At 41.0% G+C, this 21,343-nt stretch overlaps 1 protein-coding gene across 1 annotated transcript in view; it reads right to left on the bottom strand.

Moving 5' to 3' along the window:
* Positions 1 to 8,458: 8,458 nt before the first annotated feature.
* The window catches only part of slc15a4 (solute carrier family 15 member 4), a 127,798-nt gene continuing 114,913 nt past the window's right edge, over positions 8,459 to 21,343 (bottom strand). The window contains exon 9 of the mRNA XM_017722594.2: positions 8,459 to 13,553. Coding sequence (XP_017578083.1) covers positions 13,402 to 13,553 — 152 coding nt within the window. The 3' untranslated portion in view covers positions 8,459 to 13,401. The remainder of the gene's footprint in view (positions 13,554 to 21,343) is intronic.

Raw genomic sequence — 21,343 nt, 5'->3', positions numbered from 1 at the left:
GTATTGTTTACAGTTTACATGCTGAATGAGAGGAATGTTTACCTGTTTTACCCCGATAGCCAATCAGTGAGCAAATGTGAATGCTGAGATGTAGATGTTGGAAAGCTGGCGTGGGTGCGAGTCTGAAAGCTTCTCTACACTGAACCGCTTCACATATCAACCACTGAATTATGAAAACCATGGCGGAATTCCCCTGTAAGCACGGTTTCTGTTCATACCTCCAAAGAGCCACCTGAGTGTCCGGTTTCTCACTGTTCATTAGCTGAAGCAAAGCCCTGATTTGTGAAAGCCCTTAATCAAGCTGATTGGCTCCTGATTTGACAGGCTCCTGAAACCCCACCACGAAATGCCTTTTGATTAAAATAACGAGGCCACACAGAAACGCAATCACATCAAACATCAAAGAAAATACAAAGAAATAAGAATGTAGAACATCTGATATCAACACAGCTTGTCCAGAAACTAATGAGGCTGACCATCCTGGTCCACCTGTTGCTAGGTGGTTGCTATGCTATCCCAGGTGGTTGCTAATGCTTGCTAGGCGGCTGCTGTGAATTTGTATGTACTGCCTGTGGGGGGCAGTGTGAGAGATGACCTTAGTGACATCATTTGTCATATATTTGAAATGGTCTGTTATCCATTTTCTAAGGAAAAAATCATACATGCTGTAGGAAAAACACACATGACCAGTCAAAAGTACAAGCGCACCGTTCTTATATGCAAAACTTTACTTGAAGGGTGTCTACACAACACATTCATAACATCTTGCAAACAACTTCATAACATGCTCGTGAATGTTGAAATCAACATTCATTAAGTATACATTATATTATATATTAACATTATATTAAAACGGACTACTTTGTCATTTGACGGTGTCATATTTCAAAATAAAAGTCCTCATTTTGTCTTTTGAAAATTATTTTCAGTGAAATGCCTCATTTCTGGACCAATAAAATGACCTTGTTGCTCATTAAATTCTTTTTAATGATTTGTTTCTTCTTTATTTTGCACTTTACCATTCTTTCTCCTTTTTACTGTCTTCTAAATTTCATTGTGCCGAAGGGTTAATTCAACAGTCTATATATTGTTGAGGAAACTGTTATTTATCCTAAGTTGAACCCTTAAAGGCTAGCACTGATGGTGATGTTCTTCCTTGCTTATGGTATTGGAGAAGACACAAGCATCATCATGCATGGATTATCCCATCTAACTGACACTCTTAGGGGCTAAATTTTGCTCTATGATCCCAAAGACTGATGAATTATGTTACTGTAACTGAAAAGTGTTATGTGGATCTTTGAATTGCAGTGCAAAGTAGTACTTACATTCATCTGACTGCAGCACCTACAGGGAATGAGGGAGCTTTATGGCCCTGTAAAAGTCCCACCAGCTCACTAAAATTCAGCCAAATGACTGTTACTAGCACATTTATGAGTGATTTACTGTCCACATAGTAAAGCAACATGTAAAGCAACAAATGCTTAAGAAGAAACAACTAATAAAAAACAAGTGTAGGTGAAACGTGCCTCCTTGCCAAAGCATCTAATAAGCAAAGGTCCAGAAATGAGGCATCTTACGGAAAAATAATGAAGTTATTAAAATAAAAATGAGTTTTATTTTAGAAAATGCCTCCCAGAAAATAGTGCTCCATACTAATATCACATAAAACGTGTACACTTTCTAAAGGCTGTTTGAAAGCCTCATGAGCATGTTATGAAGTGTTTGTGTGAGCTGTTATGAATGTGTTATGTAGACCCCCCTTCAAGTAAAGTGTTACCAAAGATTCACATTTCCATGCAAATGGTAGAAAAACAAGCGAAGGATAATAATTAGACGATAGCGAAGAATAATCAGCTGGCTTTGTCAATCCATCTTAAACATGCAGGTCATTATGTAAATGTAAATACAGAGCAGAACAACAGTAACTCCAGACTTATACACTGAAAAAAGTGCTGCATTTAATTTCGTTCAAAACGTCTGCATGATTTCCACTGGAATAAACATGTATGATGACAATTACTGCCAAAAATAATCGATCAAGCTGAAGAAGTCGGCTTTTTTTTTTTTTTTTTTTTTTTTTGAGCAGCCGCGTGCAAAAGTTTTGGCAACCCCCGGTCAAATTCCCCGTCTTGTGGATTTTCTATGTGGAAATCCTTAAAAATAAATAAATAAACATTTCCCATATAGATAAAACAATGAAACGTGGCGTTTTTCTGCAAGTATTCCTGTAAAATTCACCCGTAATATAATATGCTAAACAGTAATTCGCTGCTGTCGGATCAAAACCTCGTATCTCCTAAATGGTGACTTTACAGGAGAAGACAAAAAACCTACTTTACTTTAAATGTAAGGCAATGGAACCAGACTTTTTTTCCAAATCATTTTGGGCCATTTCAGTTGGTCTGTTTATTTAGCAACTTACAAACAATGTAAAGAGCAACAAGTATTTTCAAATTATGACAAAAACTGAAAATTGACAAAAATGGAGATACGCGAATTGCATATTAACCCCTAAACACGCCGTGGCTGCCAGTGGGCCCAAAGCTTTAGTACACAGTTCTAGAATCTAAAACCAGCACCACCAGTTTGCATTGAAGTCCCTGTAGTTACTGTATAATACACTCACCGGCCACTTTATTAGGTACTGCTAGTATAAGGTTGGACCCCCTTTTGCCTTCAGAACTGCCTTAATTCTTCATGGCAGACTTTCAACAGGGTGTTGGAAACGTTCCTCAGAGATTCTGGTTGGTTATTTGAGTTCCTGTTGCCTTTCTATCATCTGGAACCAGTCTGCCCATTCTCCTCTGTCCTCTCACATCAACAAGGCATTTTCGTCCACACAACTGACCGCTCACTGGATATTTCCTCTTTTTCTGACCGTTCTCTGTAAACCCTAGAGATGGTTGTGTGTGAAAATCCCAGTAGATCAGCAGTTTCTGAAATACTCAGACCAGCCCGTCTGGCATCAACAACCACGCCACGTTCAAAGCCCCTTAAATCCCCTTTCTTCCCCATTCTGATGCTCGGTCTGCACTTCAGCAAGTTGTCTTGACCACCTCTACACGCCTAAATGCAGTGAGCTGCGGCCGTGTGATTGGCTGATTAGCTATATGTGGTAACAAGCAACTGAACAGTGGCCGGTGAGTGTAAGTCTATAAAATAAGCATGGACTGTTATAGGCTTAAACTGTAAGCTGTGGTCACTTATTTTTACTAAGAAAATTCCTGTAAAGATGTCCTTTTGTGCACAGCTGCACAGATATGAATCAAGAAAACTCAGCGCAGCACTTCTTCGGCTGTAAAGGTTAAATCAGGTTTGGAGCACAAAGCTGAGTCAGACATGTCAATAAATCAAAAAAAGAAATAAACAACGTCAATAAATAATGTCTGTCTGTGATATTGCAGAGGTAAAACTGAACAGCTCAAGGCGTCGTCCTTCCTGGCCTGGGGGAGGCCGGTTTCTGCTCATAAATCACCTCCTCACCTCCTACAGCTGTGCATCTCAGGAGGACACTGACCACAAGCCTCCATTACCTTCACACATTACAGTGGCGCATATTAAATAAGCCTCCACTCTTTTCAGAAGACTCGCTTTCAGTTCCTCTAGTAAATCTGCAGACACGCCTCCAAAGTTCAGTCTGAGAAGCTGGTTGATGATTTTCTGAAGTAATCAAACCCATTCAGAGGTGCAGAGGTCTGGACTCTGGGGTGGTCAGTCCATCGTTCAGCTTTGATGATATCGTTTGATGTGTCCGTCTCCTTTTCTCAGTGAGGCTCTTCTAGATCAGCTACACATCCTTTCAGACCCACAGCGCCGAGTGGTCTTCTCCCAGTGGAAGGATGGACAGAAACCCCTGTGGGTGTTTTCATATCTGGAGCAGCTTGATCTTCTCCTCTCTCTCAGAGATGGAAGCTTCAGTGCTGTTTATCTGATGGGGGCAGTTTTGCTGTCTACCAGGTCTTCCAGGTGGTTGTTATGAGGCACATTTTCTCTGGAGCTTTTAATCCGTTTTTGAACTCCAGTTTTGGGAGCTCAAGAACATCGAATGGATCTTGAAGAATGGTCATACACACTGACCAGGAGGGAATAGTTTGAAGGCAAAAGGGCAGCGACTCAAGCCCTGCTGGGTCTATCTGTGTGTGTTTGTCTGCTGTGCATCAACAGATGAGCTACAATCTCTGACAGCACACCAACAAGGTGAAGCTACAAGAGAGGGGTTTCTGATAAAGTGGCCAGTGAGACTGTAGCAGCGTTTAAGATCACCAGCTACATTAAAAAAGCAGAAAAAAATGACCAGCAAAGAAAATATTGTGGTGTCTAGCAGGTTTGGTGTGTAGCAGGTCTTCCAGGTGGTTGTTAGGAGTCTCGTTTCCGCTGTAGCCTTTAATAGTTTTCCTTTTTTCCTTAAGCAGGTAGATTCTCTCATGTCTAACCTCTGAAATATCTCCTGAAGTAAATGAATAACTTGCATATCGTCGCTGTCCAAAGAAAAACAAGCATCTCCAAAAAAAAAAGGAAGCTAATGTGACACTGGAGCATTTCTGATGATCCATTTATCAAGAAGAAGAAAAAGAAGAGATGCTGAGCTCAAACAACGTAGAAAAGTAAAAATCCCCACAAAAATGGTGATTTTTTTTTGGACAGTGATATTTAGGTACCCGTATGTAAACGTCAGGCTTACGGATGTGATTAACTATATGTAATAATCCTAATCTTAACCTCAGGAGCCGAAACAGTTTATAAAAACCCAGGTTCAGAGAGACGAGAGGATTTGTCAGGTCTTTTTTTCTGGACACTGACCCAGTGGACGCCATCAAGGGGCAGCTACAGTGAAATCCACTCAGCCGTGCTGGACAGAGATATGGAGGTGGTGAGGGCAGATCAGCGGCCGGACACACACATTTCACACTGTTCTCTCAGACTGGAGGACTGCACTGATATCACACCACTGTCACTGCAGCGCAACCTCAAACCGTAAACACAGACAGGTGGACGGGTCAAGCATCAACAGTGATGCAGCCCTCAGGACACCAACGCTGAGATACTTACAGCTTACAGTACAGCAGGGGTCAAGGATGATCATTCAAGGTTAATGGACCGGAGTGATTTAGCTCACCTGATTAATTCATCCTGATGTAAATGAGCCGCCGCCTACAGCCGGATTTAAAAAAACAAAACACCAGGATCTGAAGGACGGTCAGTGAGAAAAATCACCGAATGATCACTGACTTGATTATTATTTCATTGGAAATTCGTCCAACTCTTCTCTCTTGATCGTTTTCCTTTATTGATGGTTAATAACCTATTAATAATAATAATAACAATAATAATAATAATAATGTGACTTCTGTACATTTCAGTTCTAAGGTCTGTCGTTTTTCTTTCCCCCTGTTAATTATGTTTACTGCTAACTGCGAGAGAGAGAGAGATAAAGAGAGAGCAAAAGAAAGAGGAGACAGGGATTAGAGAGGGAGAGAGAAGAGAAAGAAGAGGGGGGCAAGGGAGAAAGAGGGGGAGAGAGATAGAGACAAAACGACAGAGAGGAGAGGAGAAAGAGGAGAGAGAGGGACAGAAAGAGGAGAAAGGGGGATAGAGAGAGACAGAGATAGAGAGTGAGAGAGGGGGGAGAAGAAAGGGGGAGAGTGAGGGAGAAGGAAGAAAATGAGGGGGAGAGAAGAGAAAGGGGGAGAGGAGAAAGGGGGGAAAGCGAGGGAGAAAGGGAAAAGATTGGAATAGGGAGATAGAGAGAGGGGGAGAAGAGAGATGGGAAAGGGGAGAGCGAGGGAGAAAGACGAAAAAGAGGGAGAGGGAGAGAGTGAGGGAGAGAGAGAGAGAGGAGAAAGAGAGAGAGAGGAGAAAGAAAGAGAGAGGAGAGAGGGATTAGAGAGGGAGAGAGGGGAAAGAGGGGGAGAGAAGAGAAAGAAGAGGGGGAGCAAGGGAGAAAGAGGGGAGAGAGATAGAGACAAAATGACAGAGAGAGGAGAGGAGAAAGGGGAGAGAGAGGGAGGGAGGGAGAGAGAGAGAGAGAGAGAGAGAGGGGAGAGAGAGGGAGAGAGAGAGAGAGAGAGAGAGAGGGGAGAGAGAGGGAGAGAGAGGGAGGGAGGGAGGGAGAGAGAGAGAGGGGAGAGAGAGGGAGGGAGGGAGGGAGGGAGAGAGAGAGAGAGAGAGAGAGGGGGAGAGAGAGAGAGAGAGAGAAAGAGAGAGGGAGGGAGAGAGAGGGAGGGAGAGAGAGGGAGAGAAAGAGAGAGAGGGAGGGGGAGAGAGAGAGAGAGAGAGAGAGAGAGAGAGAGAGAGAGAGAGAGAGAGAGAGGGGAGAGAGAGAGAGAGAGAGAGAGAGAGAGAGAGAGAGAGAGAGAGAGAGAGAGAGAGGGGAGAGAGAGAGAGAGAGAGAGCGAGAGAGAGAGAGAGAGAGAGAGAGAGAGAGAGAGGGGAGAGAGAGAGAGAGAGAGAGAGAGAGAGAGAGGGGTCAGTAGGAGTGGTGTGAGTACAGTTGGAGATGATGGTGATGAAATCAGTCAGAAATCTGCTCTAATCAGAGTTTAAACACTGCGTCTCCTCTGGTCTGAGACTCTTCACACTGTTCTCTTTCTAATTTACACTTTGCTCATGGTCACTTAGTAAAGATGGTCTGTGAGAGGCTCAATATAAATCTGTATAATACATTATTCTTATTCTTACCTTTATTATTACTGAACATTTACCATCTACATGCCTTTTGTACGTAAGCAGGGAAAGCAGGGCCGCATACAACACAACTATTTTAGCCAAATTAATATTATGTGCAGGTAGAGATTCATTCCAAAATGCTGTATATCAATTTCTAACAAAAGGATGTTTGAAATGAATAAACTCAAAGTCATTTACACAGCCTCATATATCACCTTTCCATTATTTCCCTCCAAATGACTTTAGAGTGGAACCATGTGTTGATAGGCTAATTTACAGGACTGTGCAAAACTCATTTGAGTTAACGTCAGAATGACCACTAAGAACGTTTTTCATTTCCTCTCTTCTGAGGAGATTAAACATAAAATAACCCACTTGCATGAGGAAAGGAAAAAAGTCCAAAGAGAAAAGTGAGCAAATTGGGGTTTTCAAAAACTGATTACAAGCTCCTGACAAAATGAGACTCCTAACAACCACCTGGAAGACCTGGTAGATCCCAAAACTGCCCCCATCAGATAAACAGCACTGAAAGCTTTCTTCTTTGAGAGAGACGAGAAAATCAAGCTGTTTCAGATCTGAAAACATCCACAGGTGTTTCTGTCCATCCTTCCACTGTGAGAAGACGACCAAGGACTGTGGGTCCGAAAGGATGTGTAGCTGATCAAGTAGAGCCTCACTGAGAAAAGGAGATGGACACATCAAACAAAGAAGCTGAATGATGACTGACCACTCCAGAGAAGATAGAGTGACACAATAAATACTGTGTTATTGTTATTTAACATAATTTTATGTTAAATATGTTTTCTGCTTATTTGAGTGAAACATGAATAACGTACCTTATTGATGCTTTCACTGGAAAATAAATAAAGGTGGTCTGTGACTTTTGCAGAATATTGTGTATATGAATTAATAATAATATTAGTAATCCCTGCTAGGTCGCTGCTAATCGGTAACTATGGTATCCCATGTGGCTGCTAAACTGCTGCTGTTGCCATGGTGTACGGGATGTGAAGGGAGTTGGTAAGTGTTAGCTATGTTTTGTTGGAAATGAACGGGACTCTATGGGAGGAATGATGGATGGAAAAATGCCACACAGAGGAGTGCAGGTCAGTAAGGCTGTGGATTAGAGCTTGAGAACCTGCCCTGAGTGCAGACATGTAGCTTGGTGGCTGTCAGTCAAAATGTCTTGCTTGAGGTTGAAAATGAATAAGATTCTATGCGAGGAATGAGGGATGAAAAAACAACACATAGAGGAGTGTGGGTCAGTGTGACTGTGGATTAGAGTTTGAGGGCCTGGGTGAGGATATGTAGTTTGGTGGCTGTTGGGAAAAGAAACAGAGTTTGTGTAGTGGTGAAAATGAATGGGAGTCTATGGGAGAATCGAGTGATGGGGGGGGAAATGACAAAACAGATGAGTGCAGGCCAGAACATGGAATATGAGAAACAGTGTCTTTCGTTCAAGCAGAAATGCAGCAGACTGTCATGAAAATTTTCACCCCATTAATTTCTATGGGGAAAAAAAAAATTCGGAATTTAACAAAGATTGTACGAAAACCTTTCATCCAATCAAAAAGCTGTGCATAAGCCTGAATCATGCAATCAGACTGGACAATCCGGAATTGGGTGGTGCTCTCTCAAAAACTGTGGGATGAGCCAAGTAGCACAAAAAAAATTCTGCAGAAAAATAAGAATAAATGAGAAGAATAATATAAAATGAAGAACAATATAGTTACAGTAAAAATGACACACAGCCTCTTTTCCCCTTGTGTTTTGAAATCACTCACACATCTGAGATTTAATAAAGTTTTAATGAACAAATACAAACAGTCATCAGTCTCAGTTTCAGAGTAAAAGCATCAACATTTCAAAAGCAGAAAAAGAAAAACTATTTTCTCCTACAAACATCTTTTCAGGTAAAATCAAGCGTTTAATCTCAGACATGGCTTCGCTCGTCCCAGAGCTGCGGAAACAGCTTCAGAGGAGTGATCCTTCACATTTAATACCCCAACAATGACTCGGGCTGAACATATTAGCATCAACCTGAGAGGAGATAAAGTGACCTGCAGCTGTAAACAGGCAGAAGTGCAACTTCATTACTTAAGCATTTACAACATCAGAGACGTCAGGGATGAATTCTCGCATCAATCCGGACTGTTTAGTAAAATCTCCAGGTTTTTAATCTGATGATACTGCGGTGTTTATATTACACCCGTAATCAAACAGTCCTTCTGCATAACTACTCAGACTCGCTCTTAAAACGGGAGTGCCACCCATCCTATCACCACCACTGCGAACAGTTCTGACAGAGCATTTCACACCAAACCACTCAGAGTGACTTTCTTTACATCTTAACCATTTAATCATGCAAATTTTGAAAATTTGGTGGAGCTCCTTCTTAATACAGACCCATAAGGCAGTGAGGTCTGGTATGATATCAGTGGAAATAGTGCTCTAATGCCTTACAGGTGGCATAATCAATCATTTAACCCATTCATGTCCAACCTTAGATATGCAGTTTCCAATTGAGAGTTTTGGATGGTCATTTTCATACTTTTATTCCCAATCAAATGTGGATTTTCTCTTGTTCTCTTAAAACTCTCATTCAGACTAAGACTGTATTTAATGCAATATGACTGATTTCAAAACATTCTTCCCATTTGAGAACAACTGAGAGCACATCGCCGCTTACAGAAGAAAACCTCATATCCGCAAAACGGTGACTTTACAGGTGAAGGAAAAAACCTACTTTACTTTTAATGTAAGTCGATGGAACCAGACGTCTTCCAAGGAATTTTGGGCCGTTTCTTTTGGTCCATTCTTCATGAAATTTACGCACCATGTAAAGGAGAACAGGCATTTTCAAATTATGTTAAAAACTGAAAAAGGACAAAAATAGAGGTACAAGGTTTTGGACAGCAGCGATACGGACCACAAGAAATTTAAATGGCACTTGTGATGCTTTTTTTGTATTTGATATTATCATTTACAACGTATCATATCACTTCCAACAGCTGTGTGGTCAGAATTCATTTTTATGTGATTATTTTCAATTAGAAAGACAAAGGCTGTTTTTCTTACTGCGCCTTTAAGACTGAGCTATGTAAATGAGCTCTGTCCTGATTGGCCGCACTGTATTGTGCCTCATCGAGACCGAATCAGACCGAAACCCACCTATTTTGTTTTTGTGGTATCACAGAAACCAAGGCTAAACAGGTGGATTCATGCCTTGGTTTTTGTGACATAAAAAGGAAATCCAAACAGGCTGATTTTGCTTTGTTGGCTGTCCAAAGAAAACCATGTACCTTTGATTTTTTCACACATCAGCTGACCCTTACATTGTAAATTTCATAATGAATGGACCAAAAGAAATGATCCAGCATTACTTGGAAAGACGTCTGGTTCCACTGACTTACATTAAAAGTAGGTTTTTTCCTCCTGTAAAGTTACTATTTTGGAGAAACATGCTTTCTTTGGATGATACACAGATGGTATATAGTATCCCTAAAACAAGATACTTTACATTTAATGTAAGTCAATGGAACCAGAACTTCAAACAAAAGTAAGGGAGTTCAGTTTTCCAGCATATGGGCCCTTTAAAACTTCAGATATGGACATTAATGGGTTAAGAAAGAAATCGAGCTTTATCCTGTAGATATACCACATTTACAACGTGTAACTGGTGTATGACAAGACGTATTAGTACCGTAACCAAGCACCGACTAGAACCAAACAAAAACAGAACACAGATGTTAAAATGCAGTGAACAGCTGTGATTTTCTAAGTTAATCCAAAGTTAAACACAATAATAATAAATGCACAAATGTTTCATTTCTGAATATAAGTGTAAAAATGCTCCACAGCCAAACCTTCCAAGTGCAATCAATGAGTAAGAACCACCATTCAAACACAGTCACGTGATGAACCCAGAGTACGGTAGTACTTTATGGTACTTTTTGCCTTTAAAATAAATAACAATTTTGCCAATATTACAACTTTACAGTTAGATAAGTGTTTTATGTTTTAACCAGCATTTCCCAAAACTCTGAAAATGACCCGTGAACGGTCAGCTGGTTAGTCCACTCTTGACTGAAGTTACTTGATTCAAATGTAAGTAGTATTTGCTTCTTAATAAAATGAAATCAACACTGTTATTGTGTCAGTTTCCTCACCTCTGGCAGTAACAGTGCTGATGTATATATTGTATTCATGTGGTAAAGATAAAGTATATTTAATGCACTCGTTTTCTCAGGGAAGTAAAGGCACTAAGTACATAAGTATGAGTTTAAAACTAGTGTGGAACCACAACGCATAGAAAATTCCAGTCTACAGTCATTTTTGCACTACTTTGTACTATAAAGACTTATTTGCACTGTAATAACCCCTCAAAAAACCAAACACAGGCAAAAAGGGCTCAGAAACAGAGTTATGTACCCACAAATGTCTTAAAATTCCAGTTTTTACTTCATGTTTTAGCCAATGTTAAAGCTGAGAATATTACTTAAAGGAATAGTTTGGTGAAAAATGTTATGCCTGCAATTTTACACTTAACCCAGATGTTTTCGATGTGCTGAGACACATCTGGTGTCAAAAGTTTGCTTCTGTAGTTTAGTGCTGGAGCTGGAGGCTAACGTTGCTGAATACACTAAAAGTCAATAGTCACCTAAATCTTCTCTGCAGGACTTTGACTCATTATGAGCTAAAACGTGCAGCTGAACACAGCAGGTTGGGGAGTTTTTCCAGAAAGGATTTGGGTGACTTGTGATTTCTAGTGTTAGTGACATCATCCTCACAGCTCCAGCACTAAATTAAAGTAGCTAAATTGGGACTCCATATATGTCCTGGCTGATTGATTTCATTTGGATTAAGTGGAAAACTGGGTACTTTTAATTTTACACCAAACTGTACTTTTGGATTTTACTTAAGGATTAAGTTTATCTCTGCAGGTCAAACAGGTCCATTATATATTAGCATATCGGTGTTCTGGGACGAAAACCTCGTATCTCCAAAATGGAAAAAACCTACTTTACTTTTAATGTAAGTCAATGGAACCAGACCATTTTTTCCAAGACATTTAAGGTCATTTCTTTTAGTCCATTCATTATGAAATCAACATACAATGTAAAGAACAGGCACTTTCAAATTATGTCAAAAACAAAAATTCGTCAAAAATGGAGATACGAGGTTTTCTTCCGCCAACAGTGATATGAAACTGCGAATGCCACAAAGTGTGCCAAAAATTCTCATTTTGAGGCTTGAATGAATATGAAATAATTTCAGTAATGCACTTTCAGTCTCATACAAACCACAGAAACACGCTAATCATTACAATCGATACTAAAAACCCTCAACACTACGAATTCATTTCTGCACGAGATTTTGCTAGAAAATGGCAAATGCTAATGCTAAATGCTAAACAGGACATGCCCTTAATTTAAAAAAAAGCTGAAAACTCCAGAAGTTAGAAGCCAAAGTTGACCATATTTGCATATTTCAAGTAAGGAGAAGGGTCAATTACACGTCCAATTTTTACAAAACATCCCAAAGAAATACACAAAAAATAAATAAAGCCAAAAGTCGAGCAGAAACATCGTTTGGCACCGACTCCTGCCGAAGTGCGCCGATATGGGAGTGGTGCAGGTGGTGCGGGTGCTAGGGTTACTAGGGCTGCACAATGCATCACCTGTAGATCATTATAGTGACACTGGCTTCGGCAATACTGATATCACAATATGCAAATAAGCCTTACTAATGAGCCTTCAAATGAGCATTCTGACCAATCACAGTTCCAGATTTTGAGTGAAACAAAGAATTCCTGCAATCCAACAGAAGTTTATTACTTTGGTCAAAATTAGGCTAACCATGTCACATTGCTGACTGACCCTTTAATATACGGTACGATACATCACAATCAGGGGTGGATAACACTGCTGTACAAACACTTTTGGCAAAATATTACTTCTACTTTTTTTTTTTTTTTTACTTCTACTTTTGATACTTAACCCTCTACTGCATGTATTATAAGAGCTGTTAAAAAATGAAATACACTTTTCTTGTATAAAGTGGTCCTTGATTTTTTCAGACCCATTATTATAAAATGTGTGCGGGGGTCTGTTTGGAGTATGTTGCCATGAGGCAACATTGTGCGATGATGGGAAGAAATGATATAAAGCTGTTCTCCTTGAAGTGGTGAGACCTGGCTTGTGGCTGGCTAAATCTAGTCCTCTGTCGCAGAGTGTTGCTTCTAGGCAACAAACATATTTCAGCAAATTCTCATAACAAAAAAATTCATACTGCATGTTAAAAAAGGCTTAATTAAAAGTGCGACCGAGTATTTTTTACTGACTTATTCAAACTCTTTCCTTTATTCTTAATCCTGTCGTTGTCTTTAAATATGTGTGATGTCTTTGTAAAGTGAGGAAAGTGAGTTTGTTGCCCTGAGGTAACATCGCGCAATAGAGGGTTAAATACAAGCAAATGCTTTTTCACTCAAATCGATATGAACTCAGAATGCTTCTACTTTTACTCCAGCAGTATGTGACCAAGAGTGTTTGTGCTTCCTCTCAGGAACAGCCGTGTTGCACTTCATCCACCCCTGACTGTAATCAGAACATGCCACAATAAAATCCTGATACTGGCATTTTCTCCACATTGTGCAGCTCTAGTGTGGAGTTCAGAAAGTTGTCTGGATTTCTAAGGGAGACTGTTTTCTGCACGTTTATATGTATGTGTGTGTCATGAGCTGGCCAGCGAAGGCCGATGGCTGCCCACCCTGGGCTTCTGCTTGTCGTACTTCACCGACACAATGAGGAAGAGGAGAAGGGTGATGCCCTGAATTCCAGCCAGGAGGAAGAAATAGTAGTTCAGCTTACATTCGTTTATGTTACCTGGAGAGAGAGAGAGAGAGAGAGAGAGAGAGAGAGAGAGAGAGAGAGAGAGATTAAACGTTTTTACACTTTTTACTGAAAAAACTTAGTTCTACAGTTACAGACTGTAGTCCATCTGTTTCTCTGATACTCTGTTACCCTGTTCTTCAGTGGTCAGGACCCCCATGGACCCTCACAGAGCAGGTACTATTTGGGTGGTGGATCATTCTCAGCACTGCAGTAACACTGACGTAGTGGTGGTGTGTTAGTGTGTGTGGTGCTGGTCTGAGTGGATCAGACACAGCAGTGCTGCTGGAGTTTTTAAACACCTCAGTGTCGCTGCTGGACTGAGAACAGTCCACCAACCAAAATATCCAGCCAGCAGCGTCCTGTGGGCAGCGTCCTGTGACCACTGATGAAGGACTAGAGGACGACCAACACAAACTGTGCAGCAGCAGATGAGCTGTCGTCTCTGACTTTACATCTACAAGGTGGACCGACAAGGTAGGAGTGTTTAATAGAGTGGACAGTGAGTGGACACACCGTTTAAAAATGCCAGCAGCACAGCTGTGTCTGATCCACTTGTACCAGCACACCAACCTCCTGTCACACAAGTCAATTTGTGCAACTTCTGTCCTGCTAGATCTGCCCTAGTCAACTGTAAGTGCAATTATTGTGAAATGGAAGCGTCCATGAGATGCAACAGCTCAGCCATGAAGCGGTAGACCAAGCAAACCCATAGAGTTGGGCTGGCAAGCGCTGAAGAGCACAGTGCCTATCCTCTGTTGAATCACTTACTGAAGAGTTCCTTCTCTATCTGTCAGTCTGATGGACGAGTCTGGGTATGGAGAGTGCCAGGAGAACATTACCCATCTGACTGCACTGTGCCAACTGTAAAGTTTGGTGGAGGAGGTATAATGATATAATGCTATTGGGCATTTCAGGGGTTGGTCTAGAACCTTTAGTTCCAGTGAAAGGAATCTTAATGCATCAAAATAAGACATTTTGGACAAATATACGGTTCCAACTTTATAGGAACAGTTTGGGGAAGAACCTTTCCTGCTCCAGCATGGCTGAGCTACAGAGCCCAAGCAAGGTCCATAAAGTCATGGTTGGGTGAGTTTGGTGTTGAAGAACTTGACTTGACTCTTGTCCAACCTTGCCTGACCTCACAAATGCTCTTATGGATAAATAGACAAAAATTCCCACAGACACGCTTCAAAATCTTATAGAAGCTTCCCAGAGGAGTGGAAGCTGTTATAGTTGTAAAGGGGGACCAGCTCCATATTGATGCATATGAATTTAGTATGGGATTCATAAAAGCTCCTGCAGGTGTCTCAATACTTTTGTCCATATATATGTGGAAGTAGGTAATGAGTTTTCTAATCCTAATCCCCAATCTTGAGTCACCCAAAAGAAATGATTTTGCTCCTTCAGTTTTAAATCTCTCTCTCTCTCTCTCTCTCTCTCTCTCTCTCTCTCTCTCTCTCTCTCTCTCTCTCTGTCTTTCTCTGTCTTTCTCTCTCTCTCTGTGTCTGTGACTCTCTCTCTCTCTCTGTCTCTCTCTCTGTCTCTCTCTGTCTTTCTCTCTCTCTCTCTGTGTCTGTGTCTCTCTCTCTCTCTCTCTCTCTCTCTCTCTGTGTCTGTGTCTCTCTCTCTCTCTCTCTCTGTCTCTCTCTGTCTCTCTCTCTGTCTCTCTCTCTGTCTCTCTCTCTGTCTCTCTCTGTCTTTCTCTCTCTCTCTCTCTGTCTCTCTCTCTCTCGCTCTCTCGCACTCTGTCTCTCTCTCTGTCTCTCTCCTGCAAAACTAGAGCAAAACAGAAAGAGAATTTATTTTTCCCTTTTGCCTCATTCTGACAGAAGGGAGGAAGACAGCAGTAATCCTCCATCTCTGCAGCTTAACTAACACACACACACACAAACACACGCACAAACACGCACACGCACACACACAGTTTGCCTTGCTATACATATGAGCATGTCCTTAGGTTTCTACACCTAAACCTAACCTTAACTTCAGTACCCAAAAGGCAGATTTTCTGATCTTCTAGTTTACAAATAAAAAAGCAATTGTGGTGAAAACAACAAAGCAAAGCAACCAGCAAAATGTCCTCACTTGAGCAAAAATTTCATGCAGTCCTATCATTTTGAGGACATGGGGTACCTCACAAGTATAGCAATACAAGAACTCACACACATACACACAATCTCTCTCTCTCTCTCTCTCTCTCTCTCTCTCTCTCTCTCACATATCCAGCTCTACTCCTGATCATCCTGCCTGTGTGGGTGTGTGTGTGTGTGTGTGTGTGTGTTTCTCTCTCAGTGGGTTTTATTCCATTTATTATGAATGTATTACAGACACTCACTCACTGCAGATGTTCAGGGCGGTGTGCTTTAGAACTCAGTCGGCTACAAAGGGACAGAAATTGCTCAGATGCAAAAATTCTCCTGCGCAAATAAAACAAACTCTCGCACTGCCTGCAGCCTGAGCCCTGAAAGAAAAGCGAACGCGCGAACAAACACCATCCATCTCTTTCCTGTACGAGGTTACTGATCCTCCAGCAGCTAATTAGAAACTCCACAAGCTCAGAAACAGCGGCAGTCCAAAAGGTCTCCGAGTTAAATAAGAGCTGACACAACGGCACGGAGCAGCCATCAAAGGGCTCAGAGCAACCAAACCCCAACCACAGTTTACAATAAGAGGGGTGATGTGGATGTAAACACAGCTGAAGCTTCAAAATGCACCATTCACTCCCCACAACATACAGTCCGTACGTTATCACTGTCTAAATAAATAATAATAAATAATAAACAATAATTTCAATTTCTTTTAACATCATTTGAATACACTAGTTGCCCTTTACCTTGCATGACACTTCATGATGAATGGACCAGGGGAAATGCCCCAGAAGTGCTATAAGTAAAATATCTTTACATTAACTTACATTAAAAGTTAAGAATATTTTTGTCCTTTTGCCATTTTGGAGATACTTGGGGGGCAGTATGTAAAATAACCTGATATAATATAAATAACCAAACAAATAAATAAACAAACAGGAAATAACCCAAACATCCCAATTTAAATTCAAAGTTTTGTTGTGATGTCATACATCCACCTACAGCCCACAGCAGTTTAGCTCCGCCCACTCACCCAGAAGTCATAAGGAGTGTTTCAGCCTGAATTGCTGTTTGAATGAAGCCCAGTACAGGACAGACAATGAGCGCCGCTGTGTTTACATTCATCAGCCTTAAAGGCACAGAAACAAAAGCAGCATGTTTAATTCTAAGAGATGAAGAAAGGTTGGAAAATAGTCATTAACATTTATTTTTGGTACATCCCAAAAAATAAAAATAAATAAAATATATATATATATATATATATATATCTATCATTGGTGAACAGCAAGGGTAAAACGCATGAAAATGTTATATATGAGCTCTTTAAACTATAGACTGTATTCCTATTGATTCAAATTTGGGGGTAGATAGAATAATAGCCATATTTATGGCTGCTGGCAGTAGAAAACCTTGTACCTCCAGAATCGTAACTTTACAGGGGAAGGAAAAAACCTACTTTACTTTCAATGTAAGTCAATGGAACCAGACGTCTTTCCTAACAGTTTTGGGTCGCTTCTTTTGGTTAATTCATCATGAAATTTACACGCACTCTATATGACAATGGGTCCTTTCACATAATGTGAAAAACTGAAAAATGGATTCTGTTCCGACAGCAGCGATATATTTTAATACTTTATTTTAATGACAATAATTACATTTTCTGTGGAAAATTACGAAACGGAATAGGGGTGTCAGGGTTAAGGTGGCAGGGTTTTTTTCATGCCCCTCATGTAGCCCCGGGTCAGCTATCTTAGCTTTGACCAACAGTTGACAGCACTGAATAAAAACATGCCATTAACCAGCTTTGATAGTGAAGGTCTGCACTGCACTGTCATTCTTACACAAATCATAAAAATCTGTTAATAATGTAAATTTTATAAACATGATACAAATCACTACAAACATTCAAAATGCAATGTAAGATGAAAATTAGAGGCTATTAAAACAGTTAATGATGGTTAATTAGGCTGGGGTTGAGTTTGTGCCCATCTGTATGGTTTTGGTATAATAATCATCATAATATTGCTGATCGTACTGTCCCGTATTGTACCATGTAAGCTTGCACTGTCAATCTCTTACAATTTACTACTGCATCTACAGCACAACTTTGTATTGCTGTGTTCATCATGTTAGCAGTGCTAACAGTGAAAAAACCTTCTGTTATGCAGTTCTGAGAAAGTATAATAAAGCTGAATTGAATTAAACAGCAAAACATAGATGTGACATGATGAAACATCTACTCAGGTGGGCATTTAATAAGTGTGGTCTTGCTTTTCTGCCGTCTCTCCCTAGGGTCTTACGGGGAGACATGACTGGGACAGTGCATAGGAAGGGAGACCGGAGCATTTAATTTAAAGCGATGGTGAAAAGACGTCTCTGTGGAATCGGATTTTCCTGCTAGTGGCCAGATGAGCGGAGAAAGGCAAAAGTGGGCCTAGTATTGAACCATGAGGAACGCCTCGTGGAAGGGGCAATTATTCAAGCACTGGTTTAAAGGTGACATGTTTGCTTCCTACTTCTGCATTTTCTGCCCTGGCTTACAGTCTGCTGGCAGCTTAACATGACATTGCAACAAGAACTAGCAGCCAGTCAAATGGACCACCGGATAAGTCCATTTTCACAGCTCCCAGATAGCCACGATCCACCGCTTCATACTATTATGCAATATTTCTTTCTAGTGTAATACATCATATTTTAGGCACTCTAATGTGATATTCGTCTGTAATATTGGGCAAAGCTTTAAATAAAAATTTAAATTTCCAACTTTAATGGCCTTGGAGAGAAGGGAGAGAAGGGGTTTGATATGAAGGTGCTGGGGGGAAAAAAAAGAAGGCTACATTCATCTCTGTTAGGGGGCAAGATGTTCGGTACTGACTTATCTGCACATGCAGATGCTTCAAAACAAGCCCTAACAGCATGTAGAAGACAGCGGTCCAGGAGGACTAACAGTTATTGGCGTTTGGTACATGCTCCTGGTTTGCTGTTACACTGCTAGCAGCACTGTAGATCAACACAGCCGCCCTGCTGAGGACGAGGGAACATCTCAATCAATTTCTGCTCAGCTTTTATGCACTGTGTAACCGCAGGGCTTGAGCTGAAGGGTTCCCAAATGAGGCCGGGCAGTGCATGACAGAGAGAGCAATTCACTTCAAATCTCACTGCCCTCCAGCGAAAAGGAAGGAAGCTAACAAATGTCCCTGTCTGCAGGAAAAAAAAACAACACATTTACCATCCTCCCCACGACACAACTCAGGCTAAACTGCCAATCAATAGCCTCCGAGCAGACCTCTTCCCAACAGCAAGCTAATCCAGGCCAGGAAGTAAGACGTACATTTTGTTGTTGTTTTTCTGAACCCCTCACGTTTTCCCATGTTGATGGGTTTTCCTCCCAGTGAGCAAGCTGCTTCGGAGCCGCGGCCGTAAAGAACGCCTGCTCAAAGGAGATATATCACTCCGACACACTCGCTCTCGGGGAAAGATTGCTGGCACTTCTTTCAAGAAAGAGGCGGCCATCACGGCGTTTCGGCCACGTTTCATCTGTAATGGAAAAATAAACATTACCGGAGCGCGACTGCATCTCAAACCGGACAGCCAAGCGCAAATAAACACAGAAAATGCCTCCTAAAGAGGTGGCCAGCTAAGGAAAGCTGTAGGGGGGGGGATTTTTTCTGTTAGTGTGAAACAAAACAAGACAAATACTAATTTGATCTACTCTCCTCATCAAGCTGAGCGATATTAGATTAGATTAGATCAGATTAACTCACCATGTCCATGTCCTTATTAGGTCCCACAACAGGGAAATTTCACCTCCACATTTTAAGCCATCCGTGTGATGAAACCCAACATACACACTAGTGGACAGTGAGCACACTTGCCCAGAGCAGTGGGCAGCCCCATCCGGGGGTTAGGTGCCTCGCTCAAGGGCACTTCAGTCAGCAGGACTGTGACTCAGGGGACCAACCGGCGACCTTCCGGTCACAGGACTGGCTCCCTAACCTCCAGCCCACGACTTTGACTTCTCCTTATACTACAGCCCTGCTGAAAACATCCTGTATAAACTGAAACAATAAATGGCTACGTTGTATTAACATGTGTTAATGAGATCCTAACGTGAGGCCATGACTTAGTAAGACGTGGGAACGAGATAACTGAGTCATGGCCATGATTTAGGAAGGCGAGGGAAGGAGATTATGCCTTATTAAGCGGTGGCCAAGGCTTAATTATCTCATTCCCACACCTTACCACGTATTATTTTTATTTCTTCGGGATGTCACCAGCAGGGCACCGTATTATACACATAGAACACAGAATAGTCTGCATTAAAGAAATACTTTCTGGTCAATAACTGGATGATGTTGGAGGTAATATTGTCTGAGGGAAAAGAAAACAAACACTAAATTGACTCATGACCCTAATCAAGCTAATATAAATTAGATTAGATTAAAATAGATTAGATTAGATTAACTGAACTATGTCCACCACAGTGTAAATTAGCCTTTGGCTTCTCCCTATATACATATATGGACATTCATACTTGTCAGTGGTGGGAAACTGCTGGGGGTAACGCTCTTCTGTTATTGCAAATCAAGTCAAATACTAACTTCTTTGAGCTATTCTGCTCATCGGGTTGACTGATATTAGATTATATTAGACCAGATTAACTTTATTGTTCACCATGGAGTAAATCTGCATTTGGCTTGTACACACAATACAGAAGAGTCTACATTACGGAAATGCTTTCTGGTCAATAACTGGATGATGTTGGGGGTCATTTTTTCTATTATTGTGAGAAAAAAGAAGATATAAATTGGCCGATTTACCGTTTATCACATTAAATTAGATGAACTAATATTGTCTATATTGTAACTACAGTGTGAATTCGCCTTGGCCTCTCGGTCTATACATATATGGACATGCATTCTTTGTGGCCAATGATGGGAAACTGCTGGGGGTCAGATTTTTCTCTTATTGCAAGACAGAAAGATCAGAATTCGACAAGCAGATCGAGATTAGATTAGATGAACTTCATTTGTCCACCATGGTGGAAACTCGTTTTTTGGCTTCTTCCATATCCCAGGCGTTTCAAACTGGTGAGTTCCCGAGCCAAAGTGCTGTGGAGATCAGCGTTTACCCTCATCTACCACTCTGAATCCAGTTTATGAAAGGTTTGCTAATTAGCTGATGAGCTGAATCAGGCTTATTTAATGAGGGAGCGTACTGAAGTCTGCAGGGTTTGGGCCCACGAGGACTGGAGCCTGACAAGTGTAGCACATACAGAAAGGCCTATAAACCATATAAATGCTTTTTTGATCAGTGAATGTTTTTTTTTTTGCAAGGAAAATATGAGACAGCAAATTCGGAAAAACCTACGAAAACAATCAAGTGGCACAATTGTGCAGCAACATGGATGCTCAATCATTTAGGTGTAAGAAAAAAAAAACCTTAGCATAAAACCGTACCGATCGCTACATAACGCGAAGAGCCTTTGGAAAAGAAGTCTGTCTTTAAGACACTGCTACTGAAATCTTGGTGAGCTGTTTCAGTGGCTCTGTGGATGGCAAAAAATATTTTTGTCATTTAGTCTAGAAAATTGCTTGGGGTAACAAGCACTTTAACTAGCATAATTAAGACTAGGGGTGTCATGATTAATTGTTAGTGTTTATCGTATTAAAGATTTTAAAATTGATGTTGATC

The sequence above is a fragment of the Pygocentrus nattereri genome, chromosome 29 (genome assembly GCF_015220715.1).
Source record: "Pygocentrus nattereri isolate fPygNat1 chromosome 29, fPygNat1.pri, whole genome shotgun sequence".
In the NCBI taxonomy this organism is placed as follows: Eukaryota; Metazoa; Chordata; class Actinopteri; order Characiformes; family Serrasalmidae; genus Pygocentrus; species Pygocentrus nattereri.
Note: the sequence above shows the minus strand (reverse complement) of the source record. Positions and strands in the feature narration are given on the sequence as shown.